Raw genomic sequence first — 14,398 nt, forward strand, 5'->3', positions numbered from 1 at the left:
TGCACAACAAAAGTGAAGCAACACAAAACAACTGAAACGAAATAAATGGAGTAACCAAGCACATAACGTTACATTCAATACAAAAGAATATATTGCACTTGAAGAATGGACACATTGTGCAACAAAGTGATAGGAAGCTACCAGACCTGCTCGACTAACATGTAAGTGAGATGTAAAGTCTGCACAGTCTGGTCCTGGTGTCTTCAGCCACTGTTTACATTGACTTGTTCCTTATGTAAACTTCTGCTTACACTGGGGCATTGGGGCTCCTGAGCTGGACCATCATGTTTGTGGGAAAGTGAGATAATCCCAGTAAGTGATCAGTCTGCCCCTCCCTGGGCTCCCTCCGAGCTGCGGCAGTCTTCCTGAGTCATTAGTCTGGCCAGTCAAGAGCTGCTGAGAGGAGGCTGCTCTCTCCCTGCACCTCATATACCTCCACATTGTAAGGCTGTTTGTTTCCTGAGAAGACAGCATGGATGGGAAGATTACTTAGCAGAAGGACTTTGGTTACTTGGAGAGAGGCTTGGGAGCTTTGCAACCTCCTCCATGACTGAGCTGCACATTGTAGTGCACACAAGGAAACCCCAACACAGACATGGTCCCTGTGCTGGGCAATGCAGGCTATGCCAACCATACAGGACTGGTAAGTTGAAGAACTTTATCCTGTCAAGGCAAACTTTGCAGTTGCATTCCTAGAGGAGAGTTCAACAATGAAGATGTTTAGAAGTCGGCTCCTGTGTGTAGATTAACATATAGTAATTTGGAAGTTCATGCATTATAATAATGAGGATTAATAGTGCATATGGTTCTGGGAGCTGTACTGCCACTAATACTAGTATTGCTGCTACTACTACTACTGTATATGCATTAGGCATTGAGAGTATTACCTGTGCTACTATTGTATGTATGTATATATAGTGATTGTGGGGAAAAAATACTACTCTTACTATAGTTACCAATATATCTATTGTGGAAGAAGCTTCAGAAATACCACCAGTAGGGGAAAACGACGTCAATGCTACAATGAGTACTGTGGTGTGGTGGTATATACTGCGGGAAGTCTCATCTCTACTACTAATCTACTAAGTATATAAAGAGAGAGAGAGAGATACACACAGATCTGTGGAGTGGATGTATATGCATGTAGCATTCGGAAGAGTAACATTACTACTTTAGTATTCAGATAAACTACTGCACTACTTCTATCATTTGATTCTGATTGTAAGGCTACTTTCACACTTGCGGCAGAGGATTCCGGCAGGCAGTTCCGTCAAAACATACACAAACTGATGACATTTGTATGACAAATGCATTGAAATCTTGGATCATCCGGAAAAATCACATCCGGCATTTATTTTTTTTCACATTTTTTTTGCGGTCTGAGCATGCGCAGACCGCAATGCCGGATCCGTTTTGCTGGAACACTCGGGGCCGAGGCTGGATCCGGCATTAATGCATTTCAATGGGAAAAAATGTCGGATCCGGCATTCCGGCAAGTGCTCCGGAATTTTGGACGGAGATAAAACCCGTAGCATGCTGCGATATTATCTCCGTCCCGAAAAGGCAAAAAGACTGAACTGAAGACATCCTGATGGATCCTGAACGGATTGGTCACCATTCAGAATACATTAGGATAAAACTGATCAGTTCTTTTCCGGTATTGAGCCGCTAGGACGGAACTCAGCGCCGGAAAAGAATAACGCTAGTGTGAAAGTACCTTCTCTAGACAAATCCTAGAATTCTGTATAATTTATAGTTATATAAATAAAATATTAAAATTAGCCGCTATACACTGATGTATGGATTGTATAAAAGCCCATAGTAATTCTCTGCTCTTCTTCCATAGGTTGCAGACAGGTTCCCTGGCAGAGAAGTACCACCAGCCAGGAAAAGGCTGCAGTCCGCAGATGAAGCTCTTCAAGGCAGCCGTCCTCCTCCTGAGGGAGCTGGGGCAGCCTCTGTGTCTGAACTGTCAGAGGGACCTGGGCTAGGGGAATGGTGCCCCTACTGCCAAGCAAAACTGGCTGAACTGAAGAAACAAGCCCTCAAATTGGCTGTCCCTGGCTCCATAATGGTAAGAGTGCCTCAGAGTAACCATCATGGAGTTTACGATGGAGAATGAAAAACTATCCCTTTTTTTTCCAGCCAGAAACAGTGCGACTCTTGTCCACAGGTTGTGCCTGGTACTGCAGCTCGTCCGTGATCTGCAATACTAAACACTGCCCATTGCTTCGGTTTATGAAAGAAAACAGATCTTTGTTACTAATCTTGAATATAACAAGTTTTCTTAAGATATGACTGGCACTGAACCCTTGATCTTTAGTTGAAATTGCACTTGTATCTGACAACTTGTGAATAAGGGCTCATGCACGCGAAATTTTTTTGCGTTCCGTATACAGAACGTATTTTGATTCCGTATACCGAACCATTCATTTCAATGGGTCTGCACTCTCTGTGCTGTCCGCATCTGTTGCTCCGTTCAGTGGCCCCGCAAAAATTATGAGACACGTCCTATTCTTGTCCGTTTTGCGGACAAGAATAGGTATCTCTATAATGGGCCTCCTGTTCCGTTCTGCAAATTGTGGAAGGCACACAGGCGACATCCGTTTTTTTGCGGACCGCAAAAAATGGCACGGTCGTGTGCATGAGCCCTAATAGATACCTCATTAAGACAATCTACTAATTGCTTGTCAATGCAAAATCATCAGTGTACAGAATTACAGCTGAGCTGCAGTAACCCAGCATGGCCACTACACTTTGAATGGCGCTGTGCTTCCTGTTCCATGTAAAGTGCTAGTCCCAGCACCAGAGGCAATAGGGAACAGCTGATTGGATAAGGTGCGGGCGGTCTGACCCTCACTGATCGGATATTAATGACCTATCCTAAGGATCTGTCATCAATATCAGGAGCCTGGAAAGCCCCTTTGATCCTCTTGTTGAAATTTTGTGATTTATTTTTGAAACAATGGGTTAATTGGAAGCAGTCATGCACTGATGACGACCATAGGGATTTTGTCTATGGCTTGCTTTAAACCTTCACCCCAGAAATTCTGAACTATAAATGATGCTGAAGTCTTTTTTAGCTTTGTTCCTGTCTGCAGATGTTTGGGTTCGGTGATATTCCGTGCTCTGCTCTTTACTGCCACCTAGCAGAGAGTTCCTGATTCTGGCATAAAGTTCTCTCCTTATACAAAGTGTTCTGCAATGATGGAGCAATGTATATTTATATAAAGCACTGCACATTTGCAAATGTCTACAGGTTGCAAGAGCTTTCTATCTAATAATGTAGCGTTATAGCGCTACCACCTTAATGCACTGGGACTATTGGCTCAGATCTGACCAGAGCAGCATCTACAGGCAATGTACATGTTCTGCCTTGTGTTTGGTTTACCGTAACCTAATGTTCCTAGGATAAATGGCTTTTATGACACTGGCCTTAGAACGTGTATGGGAAATTATATTGTGGTCATGGGGTGGACCGACCATCGACCCCACAGGGAGACTTCCCGGTGGGCCGATGCCCAGGAGGCCACCTGAGTCCTCCTAACAGCCACCGGACAAGTGAGTAATGAATTGATGCTCCCCAAGGTTAATTAAGGCTGGGAGCGTCAACTAGTTATGTACCTGGTCGGCGGCCTCAGGTGCCCTCCTGATTCCTGAATTTATCTGTATTGCCATCTTGAGGCAACTGGAGGAGGAGGACAGAACGTAGAAGATGGCTCTGACCTCCACAGGGGGGGGGGCAGCTTCTAGGGAGGTATTTTGTGCTGCTGGGGCATTACTTTGTAATGCACGTTGGTAGTTGGTTCAGCAGGGGCGGCACTATTGTATTGCTAGCCCCTGCAGAACTTGTGTTGGCCCCACCTTCTATCAATTTGGATCTGCCTACAACATAGGGCCACTTTTAGTTTTTTTTCCCAGGGCCACTTTAAATTCTCATTAAAACCCTGTTGTGGTTCATATTAGAGACTTCAAATGTGGCGAAAAAGAGGGAAAGGCGCTCATAGGGTAGTATGTATTTAAAAGAATTTTAAAAGTAGAATATGCCAGTGGTTATGCTCACCCTTTGGTGTTGCGCCTACGTAGGCACAACACTCGTGAACGCGGGTGGTCGGTGCTGCCGGTATATCTCTCAGTCCTCGTTGATGGAGTGGCCAGCGATATAGTAGCGTATCAGCTCCGAAACGCGTTGTCACTTGTGTTTCAATAAAAAAGACCGATCATCTATCCACTGAGGTCGTGTATTTGCGCCAAGAGGTGTCGTACCCTGTGTACTAATATAGTGCACCCCCCTCCCCCATTGTATATTAGAGACTTATCTTTGTGCTGCACTTAGGCATATGCTGGTGCTGATACATTGGTATCCACTGTTTATGGGAGACTGTACTTGCAGAAGTATATTTGGTAAGTAGTGTCAGCAGTTCTGTACATAGGTGCCATATACCAGCTCCATATAGCTAAGAACCCTAAGACAGTGATTGGTATAAAGCCCTATTATGGGAGTACCATTTGTGTATTACATTTAATATGGGTGCATCTGTGTTAGTACTTGATTGTATGCTTTGGTCTGTGGTTGTGAGCACACAGCTCCTCTCCCTCTGAATCCAGTTCAGCCCCCGAGAGATGTCATTTGTTCGCTACTTGAGCCAACATCTGTCACTTAGACAGGCAGCAGTCACTCACTCAGGCTTTAGACTTTGCAATAATTACAAGCTACATAATTCCTCCCTGATTTTTTTTTTTCTTCTGTTTTTTGGAACGTTTGTGAGAACGAAGACCGCTGTGACAATTAATGACAGGGTGACCCAGTGCCTTGCTGTGTGATCTCAGCTCAGGAAGGAAACCAGCCCGTCCCTTTAACATCGGAGGGATCTGTGACAAAAAAATAACATTGGAACGTGTTTCCGAGTCTAAAAGGGACAGTAACCCAAATTAATTTTTTTGCAAACGCTTCCATCATTTGGCTGCTCTTGCAAAAAAAAAGCTATTCCTTTAAATAATGCCATTATTTTTCAGGGCAGCCAAGGACAGTTGTCATCATTAGCTGGCTAATAGCCCAATGCTACGAACATTATGTCAGCATTTTCTTCTAAATTTTTTGCTTTATGGGTTCATTTGTTTTTTATCGCTTTTTTTAAGTTATCACATGAGATAAGGATAATTTTATAGAATGTGAGGTTCAACTTTGGTTGGGGCAGATGCTTTATAGAATTACTGACATAGCAATTCCCTATTGTTGTGTTATTAGAAGAATTATAATAAATTATAAATTATACCCCGAATGACATACAGGGCTATGGGGGAACTGATTTCATTCATTGAATCCATCAGTAGCCTGTCACCAAAAGAGTGTGTACCATACAGGCAGCTGCCATGGGCCCTTGGAGACACAGGGCTCATTCCAAGTTGGACTCATTGCCACTTTAAAGGGATTGTCCAGTTATGTAAATTGTTTTAAATGTTATAAAATGATAAAATAAGATCTTCTCACCTTCCCGATCATCCGCCCCTCCGATTTCCACAGCTTCCCAGTCTCACACCGTCAGTGATGACGTCCTGACATGGACATTTGATCAGTCAACACCACTAAGATCATTGCTGCAGCCAGTTAGTAGTGGTCACATCTCAAGTATAGAGACTGGCAGGGAGCGCCAAGGGATTGATGAGAAGATCTTTTATTATTTTATAACATGTTAAGTGTTTTTATTTTGGACAACCCCTTTGATAGGTAGTGAGAATCTATACAGGGTTGTGGTTTTTACATGGGCCACAGTGTTGACGCATAAGATGGTGGAAACATCAACTAGAATAGATTGGGGCACCAGAACCGATGTCAAGCAGCCTCTAAAAAGGGCCTTATTTTTTTAGGATTGCAAACTGTCCTTTATGTAGTATTGGTTTGCAAGAGTTGGGAATTTTTTATTTTGCCTCAACAACCTGTTATCGTAAATGGCCCTACTATATTACAGTTCCTCATGCACCATCATGTATGGACTGTGTGTGACTGTGAATTTTTGAAAACTAGCCAGAAACGTTGCATATTTCTAGCATTCAATCTCACGATTCCAATTAGTCCATTTTTGATGTTCCTCGGTATTCCACCCTTGTCCTCCTAGGCTCTACAATCATAATACCCCATTCGGTATTTCAAGAACTGGGGTCCTTCCCTTCAAAAAAAATGTTAATTATGGAGGAGCTCTTCCCTGGATTTGTCCAACAGTGATCGTAAACCATGGCTCGAACAGGTGGTCATCAGTTAATGCAGCGGATCATAAAATTCCTACAACCAGCATTAGGGCCATGGTAGTTGACATGTTCTGTCTTGCTGCTCAACAGGTGGGGACACAAGCATGGGAATGCCTCAACGACATTGGAATCTTAATGTGTATCTAGGATTGACTAAAGTGCGGCGTTACTGGATGTCATGAAGCAGTCTCATAAAGTGGAATTATGGGAGGAGGTCTCCTTATATAAACAGTCCTCTTCCCATTCATCTTACTGTGCCATATACTGTACATCACTGTATATTGTAGAGGTCTCTTGGCTTTGCTGGTGCCATATAAAGAAATGTTTGGAGTAGCTATTAACAGTGTTTATTTTGCTGCTACGTGTGTTATATATGCTGAGTTCTAATGGAAGAGAAGGAAGCAAAAAGTGCAGGATTTGTCAGATGGACTTAGATTTTGCTTATCTTCGATATATTATTTGCTTGTTTCTACTCAAAAGCCTTAGACTTTAGGTATGACTGGCTTTAATCCACAGAACTCCCATCATCCCTCCCCATATACCATGCTTTATGGTATTCAGGAACCTGAGATATGAGGACTTGTGTATTGGGGTTTTCACACTATTGAACTTATTTAGCTTGTTCCCATAGAGTTACTAAGTTATACCTCCACATAGTATTGCAATATTGCAACCATATAGCTCTATGCTACACTGCTTTATAATTATCACACAATACAGCCATTCAGTACGCAAATAAAACTGCCATTCGGTGTCCAAAAAATACTACCATACAATGTCCAAATAGTGAAGGAGTAAAGGGGGCTGTCTGGTCTTGGAGCCCTTTTTGCCCCTGAATATAAAGAAAAGACTCACCTGCCCCCGTTCCCATCACTGCTCCTTTCCTAAGAACTTCTGGTCCCTGCAGCACAAGAGAGCGGCTGGGTCCTATGACCGCTGGGGCCAATCACTGGCCACATCAGCTTGAACAATATCTCATGGTTGAAACATAATGTTCAAGGTGATGTGACCAGAAGTGGCTGGGAATGGAGCAGTGGCAGGACCGTGGGCAGGTGAGTCTGCTTTTATAAATGTTTAGGGGCACAACTCAGGATGATAAGGGTTGTGGGCTCCAAGGCTGGACAATCCCTTTAATGGTAAAGTCCCTGGTGGTCCAGGGCATTGATTGGGTTGATGAAAAAGTCCCTGGTGGTCCAGTGGAGTGAAGGTTTATGTTCCACCTTCTGACTGTTTCTGGGGTGTAGTCCTTGGCAGCATGCCAGCACCCTATGAAAGGGGGCCCTGAGTAACAGCCCAGTTTACTACCCCTAAAATTGGTCCTGGCCTTTAATTAATTTCACATAATGAGAACATTGTGGTCTCTGTAGATTTCTTTTTCTTGACTAATGAAATAATTTTTTTTTTAACATTTTTGATGGTGGATCTGTTACTTTGCTAACTGAGAAAAGAAAGTAATTGGTGATCCACTGTGTTCCCTTCATGTCAAACAGCTCCCCATATCTCAGCATCCTGTCCTCTACAAGTGTGAAACTGAATTTAAACTTTCTGGTTCAATACAAGCAGTTACAGGGGCGAGGGTTGCTTTTTTCAGCTAATTCTTGCACTTTATCTTCACTTTGTGGCAACATTTTTACGCTAGAAAGCTATAATGTTAGGTTCGGGCTCTGTACACTTATAGGAAATGGATTTTCCTGTTGTAGGTAGGAACATAAAAGAGAAAAATGGTAATTGTCTAATTGAATAGATATTGAAAGCTTTCAAAACCACTTAGTTCTCTGGAAGTGATATCATTTATGAAGAAGAAACATTAAGCGTCCCGGAACTTGTGTACTTTTCTTTTCTCTTTTCTACATTGATGTCAAGTTTAAAAGTTTAAAAGTGGATCCATCTTTTGTAGGCAGCCATTTTCTGAGATAAATCCATATACAGTACTTCAGGAGTACTAAGGGAGTGTCAGCCAATCAGAGTCCAGACTTCATTTTTTAGAGGCCCTGTGGAAAATTAAAAGCAGTGACCATCCACATAGTGGATGGTCACTGCTTTTAGTGGGCTGCTACTCCACTATTCATTTGAATGGCTACCATCCACAGTCAGAGAACTGAGACATGGACTGTATTTGATTGCTATGGACAAGAAATCTACGTTCCTCTGTGACTTGATGTCTTCCACTTTAGATTGAGAATCTCATAGACATAGGGGCAGACTGGCCATAGACCCTACAGGAAAATTTCCTGGCAAGCTGATGCCCAGGGGGCCACCCTCCTCATGGTTGCTGGCTGGGTAAATAATGGTCTGATGCTCTCAGCGTTAATTAATGTAGGAGTATCAGGTCCTCAGGACAGTCATACAGTTGAAGACTGTGGCATGGGTGACAGTATATTGTGCTGTACTGTGGTATTTGGTTCTACTGAGGGAGTAGTCTGTGCCGTACTGTGATATTTGGTTCTACTGAGGAAGTAGTCTGTGCCGTACTGTGGTATTTGGTTCTACTGAGGAAGTAGTCTGTGCCACACTGTGGTATTTGGTTCTACTGAGGAAGTAGTCTGTGCCACACTGTGGTATTTGGTTCTACTGAGGAAGTAGTCTGTGCTGTACTGTGGTATTTGGTTCTACTGAGGAAGTAGTCTGTGCCACACTGTGGTATTTGGTTCTACTGAGGAAGTAGTCTGTGCTGTACTGTGATATTTGGTTCTACTGAGGAAGTAGTCTGTGCCGTACTGTGGTATTTGGTTCTACTGAGGAAGTAGTCTGTGCCACACTGTGGTATTTGGTTCTACTGAGGAAGTAGTCTGTGCCGTACTGTGATATTTGGTTCTACTGAGGAAGTAGTCTGTGCTGTATTGTGGTATTTGGTTCTACTGAGGAAGTAGTCTGTGCCACACTGTGGTATTTGGTTCTACTGAGGAAGTATTCTGTGCCGTACTGTGGTATTTGGTTCTACTGAGGAAGTAGTCTGTGCTGTACTGTAGTATTTGGTTCTACTGAGGAAGTAGTCTGTGCTGTACTGTGGTATTTGGTTCTACTGAGGAAGTAGTCTGTGCTGTACTGTGGTATTTGGTTCTACTGAGGAAGTAGTCTGTGCCGTACTGTGGTATTTGGTTCTACTGAGGAAGTAGTCTGTGCCACACTGTGGTATTTGGTTCTACTGAGGAAGTAGTCTGTGCTGTACTGTGGTATTTGGTTCTACTGAGGAAGTAGTCTGTGCTGTACTGTGGTATTTGGTTCTACTGAGGAAGTAGTCTGTGCTGTACTGTGGTATTTGGTTCTACTGAGGAAGTAGTCTGTGCCACACTGTGATATTTGGTTCTACTGAGGAAGTAGTCTGTGCTGTACTGTGATATTTGGTTCTACTGAGGAAGTAGTTTGTGCTGTACTGTGGTATTTGGTTCTACTGAGGGAGTAGTCTGTGCTGTACTGTGGTATTTGGTTCTACTGAGGAAGTAGTCTGTGCCACACTGTGATATTTGGTTCTACTGAGGAAGTAGTCTGTGCTGTACTGTGATATTTGGTTCTACTGAGGGAGTAGTCTGTGCTGTACTGTGGTATTTGGTTCTACTGAGGAAGTAGTCTGTGCCACACTGTGGTATTTGGTTCTACTGAGGAAGTAGTCTGTGCCACACTGTGGTATTTGGTTCTACTGAGGAAGTAGTCTGTGCTGTACTGTGGTATTTGGTTCTACTGAGGAAGTAGTCTGTGCTGTACTGTGGTATTTGGTTCTACTGAGGAAGTAGTCTGTGCCGTACTGTGGTATTTGGTTCTACTGAGGAAGTAGTCTGTGCCACACTGTGATATTTGGTTCTACTGAGGAAGTAGTCTGTGCCACACTGTGATATTTGGTTCTACTGAGGAAGTAGTCTGTGCTGTACTGTGGTATTTGGTTCTACTGAGGGAGTAGTCTGTGCTGTACTGTGGTATTGTTGGCCCCACCTACTTTTGTTGTCCCTGCCTTATGCTGGTCCCATCTACTTGTGTTGACCCACCTTCTCTCAATTTGGACCCGCCTACAACATGGGGCCGCTATTACTTTTTTTTCCCCACGGTCCCTATCTTTCCCTGCATAGAGATGGAATGTCGCATAAAGGGTGCATATTGGAATCTACCCATAAGAAATAACCTTGTGTCATTGTCTCAAGAATGTAGTTAAAATAAATGTCCATTCTGGACCAGTATTTCTGAAGAGCCATGCCCCTGATTTACAGAAAAGTCTGAGAAAGATAGCTGGGTAGTAAACAATATGGCTGCCATTACGATGTTACCCAACTGCCATATTAGTTGTCACTCAGCTTTCCTAGAAACAGATACAACTAAGAAAAGGCTGAATTGAATCTTTAAGAACTTAATGGGGATTTATACCTTTGGATAGGTCATCAGCATCTGATAGGGCCGGGACCCCCGCCGATCAGCTTTTTGAGAAGGCAGCGGCACTTGCAGTAGATCTGCAGCCTTCTCGCTGCTTCCTGATGGCCAGTGACATCATGACTATTGCACGGGTGTAGCTTAGTCACTTCAATGGGGCTGAGCTGCTTCCATACCACGTGACATAGTCGTGATGTCATAGGCCTGCGGGAAGCAGCGAGAAGGCTGCGGCGCTACTGCAAGCACCAATGCCTTCTCAAACAGCTGATCGGCAGGGTGTCGGACCCCCGCCAATCAGATGCTGATGACCTATCCAGAGGGTTGATCATCAGTAAGAAAAAGGTATAGAACCCCTTTAAATGGGTTGCTTCAGGAAGACAACCAATGTCCACATGCCCAGTTAGGGCATATGGATGCCATGGAGTGGGAAGGGGCTCTTGAAAACTCCTCTACCTCAATGTCTCAGAACAAACAGTCACTTGGTAAGGGTACAGCCAAACTGGGTGGATTTTCACAGCAAAAGGCCTCATCCACACGACCATTGTTCTGGTCCGCATCCGAGCCGTAGTTTTTGTGGCTTGGGTGCTGACCCATTCACTTCAATGGGGCCGCAAAATATGCGGACAGCACTCAGTGTGCTGTCCACATCCGTTGCTCTGTTCCGTGGCCCCGCAAAAATTTGCGGACAAGAATAGGCATTTCTATAAAGGGCTGTCCATTCCGTTTCGCAAATTGTCTAAGGCACACGGGCGGCATCCGTGTTTTGCGGATCCGCAATTTGCGGACCGCAAAAAAGGAACGGTTGTGTGCTTGAGGCCAAATCTGTATGTCTTAGCTATGGATTTGTGAATGGTGAAATCCAAAGGGAAAAATCTACTGCATAAATTGACTGCAGGTCTATTGACGCTGTGGATTTTTTTTTTCACACCATCTACTTTGCTGGCATTTTAGGTACTCTAAGTATGGATTCCATTCTAACAGACCCAGCACTCATGCATCATATGGACGGCGTGTAATTCTAATTTTCTCCTGTAGAGGCCACTGCAGGGGAAATCTATACTTAGATGGGACAAGCAGCTGATTGGCAGAGGTGAGAGAAGCAAGGCGTTTTGTTTAAAAATGGATTATCTTTGTGAGAAAACCCCTTTCCTAGATGAAGACGACCCATGAACTTATATTTAATGGTGATTTTATTTTCTTAGTAGAAAACTTTACTCATTGCGATGTACTATGCATCATGTCAATAAATGGTTAAATTCAGGGACAAATAATTTATGAAAATATCACACACTTTCTTTTTCTATATTATCCAGAGCCCTATGCCATTATTCAACTCCAAATCCAAACAGTCCGGTAGGATCTACTTAATGACACCTTCCAGTTTCCTGTCATAAATTAGTTTTGGACATCCCTGTTATTATTAAGGATTTGTCCATTTGTCGGTGATTACATTGTTACTTTATGTATTATAACCAACATTGTTTAATGAAACAATGTCATTTTTCCTGCAGGAGAAGTCTGGAAGAAGCCAGGGACTGTAGGGGAAATCTGCTCTTATTGACCTTGATTTCCATTGAAAAGTTTCCTGCATGATGATTATAAAATTCCTTTGCTAGATCTAAATTTAGGTTTTTCTTTTTAATGTTGCATTGTGTGACTGCATTTGGATGCGAGTTTAGGGTCCGACGTCTGGAAATAGGAAGCAAAACAAAACATTTTCAAAGAGTCATTGAAAGCTTGACATGGTCACGGCTTGGTGGGTAATATTAGGTTGCTGGCCGGTCTTGGGAAGTAGATTTAAACTTACAATGCATAGATTCTTCTCGTGGCTTTATCTGCAGTTTATTGACATTGACCTGTCTCCTACTGGGTGGTATATGCTTTGGGAAAATTCACCCTTATTCTGCAGAGACCTGGTTGCAGCAGGCCGGTGCACCTGTCCCAGAAGGTCACTCTGTGTGGTCGCAATTATGTGTCTTTCAAAGGGAGATGTCTTTGATAATAGAAGAAGAAAAAAAAAACTTGATGATTGGTAAGAGAATCTCCTCGCTAATACATTTCCATCTTTGTGAAGGGCACTATAAATGCAATGTCCTGTCATTGTGTTAAAGCTTGTTTAAGGGTAGAATTTCAGGTACAAACCTTACATTGTGTCCCAAGGTTAGAAAGAGCATTGACCACCGGGAGAAAGGTTAAACAGATCTCCTTCTGTTCTCTTCACCCGTAAGTCTCTCGTAGATGGTTCACTACAGTCCGGGTTTTTGAAAAAAAAATATTCATGGTATAAAAGTTTAGAAAAACCAATATATGTCTTCATAATAAAAAATGAAAAATAAAATATAAAATAAAATATGAAAGAAAATATAATGTGCATGTGAACTATCCTTTAATAAGTGCCCAAAGTCAAGGAGGCATGGAAGCCACCTGAGCATGACTATGGGGGTAACATACACAAGATTGAACAGGAAAGTTTATACAAATGGGTGACCCCGTGACCAAAGAAAGCTCCCCACAGCTTCCAAGTGGTTGACCAAAATATTCATGAGCATGTGGTGATCCATGATGTCCTTGGGGGGCACTTATATGTGTGTGTACAGTACAAACCAAAAGTTTGGACACACCTTCTCATTCAAAGAGTTTTCTTTATTTTCATGACTATGAAGGCATCAAAACTATGAATTAACACATGTGGAATTATATACATAACAAGTGTGAAACAACTGAAAATATGTCATATTCTAGGTTCTTCAAAGTAGCCACCTTTTGCTTTGATTACTGCTTTGCACACTCTTGGCATTCTCTTGATGAGCTTCAAGAGGTAGTCCCCTGAAATGGTCTTCCAACAGTCTTGAAGGAGTTCCCAGAGATGCTTAGCACTTGTTGGCCCTTTTGCCTTCACTCTGCGGTCCAGCTCACCCCAAACCATCTCGATTGGGTTCAGGTCCAATGACTGTGGAGGCCAGGTCATCTTGCGCAGCACCCCATCACTCTCCTTCATGGTCAAATAGCCCTTACTTTCAAAGTTTTCCCAATTTTTCGGCTGACTGACTGACTGACCTTCATTTCTTAAAGTAATGATGGCCACTCGTTTTTCTTTACTTAGTTTCTTTTTTCTTGCCATAATACAAATTCTAACAGTCTATTCAGTAGGACTATCAGCTGTGTATCCACCTGACTTCTCCTCAACGCCACTGATGGTCCCAACCCCATTTATAAGGCAAGAAATCCCACTTATTAAACCTGACAGGGCACACCTGTGAAGTGAAAACCATTTCAGGGGACTACCTCTTGAAGCTCATCAAGAGAATGCCAAGAGTGTGCAAAGCAGTAATCAAAGCAAAAGGTGGCTACCTTGAAGAACCTAGAATATGACATATTTTCAGTTGTTTCACACTTGTTTGTTATGTATATAATTCCACATGTGTTAATTCATAGTTTTGATGCCTTCAGTGTGAATCTACAATTTTCATAGTCATGAAAATAAAGAAAACTCTTTGAATGAGAAGGTGTGTCCAAACTTTTGGTCTGTACTGTACATGGATATACATGCTTAGTTATAGTTATTCTTGTGTATTTGGGACCAGCATGATGTCAGATTAGAGGACAGTCCAAAGTAATGGAGAATTCACAAAAATGGTATGTGCTCTATAGTCTTCAGTCACATAACCAAGACTGGTCATGCAAATTCGATAGATGATGGCTGGGCACTCGTTTGACCGGCAGCTATGTCTCCTGACCCCTCTATACATATACACACTTGAAACCTTTCGACCCTACATATGAGAGTATCCAGGAA

General features: G+C 42.8%; 1 protein-coding gene across 1 annotated transcript in view; it reads left to right on the plus strand.

The window, feature by feature from the left end:
- The first annotated feature begins 392 nt into the window (after positions 1-392).
- The window catches only part of KIF26A (kinesin family member 26A), a 133,214-nt gene continuing 119,208 nt past the window's right edge, over positions 393-14,398 (plus strand). Inside the window, exons 1-2 of the mRNA XM_040412177.1 lie at positions 393-643; positions 1,847-2,074. Coding sequence (XP_040268111.1) covers positions 596-643; positions 1,847-2,074 — 276 coding nt within the window. The 5' untranslated portion in view covers positions 393-595. The remainder of the gene's footprint in view (positions 644-1,846; positions 2,075-14,398) is intronic.

Source organism: Bufo bufo, chromosome 11 (assembly GCF_905171765.1).
Source record: "Bufo bufo chromosome 11, aBufBuf1.1, whole genome shotgun sequence".
In the NCBI taxonomy this organism is placed as follows: domain Eukaryota; kingdom Metazoa; phylum Chordata; class Amphibia; order Anura; family Bufonidae; genus Bufo; species Bufo bufo.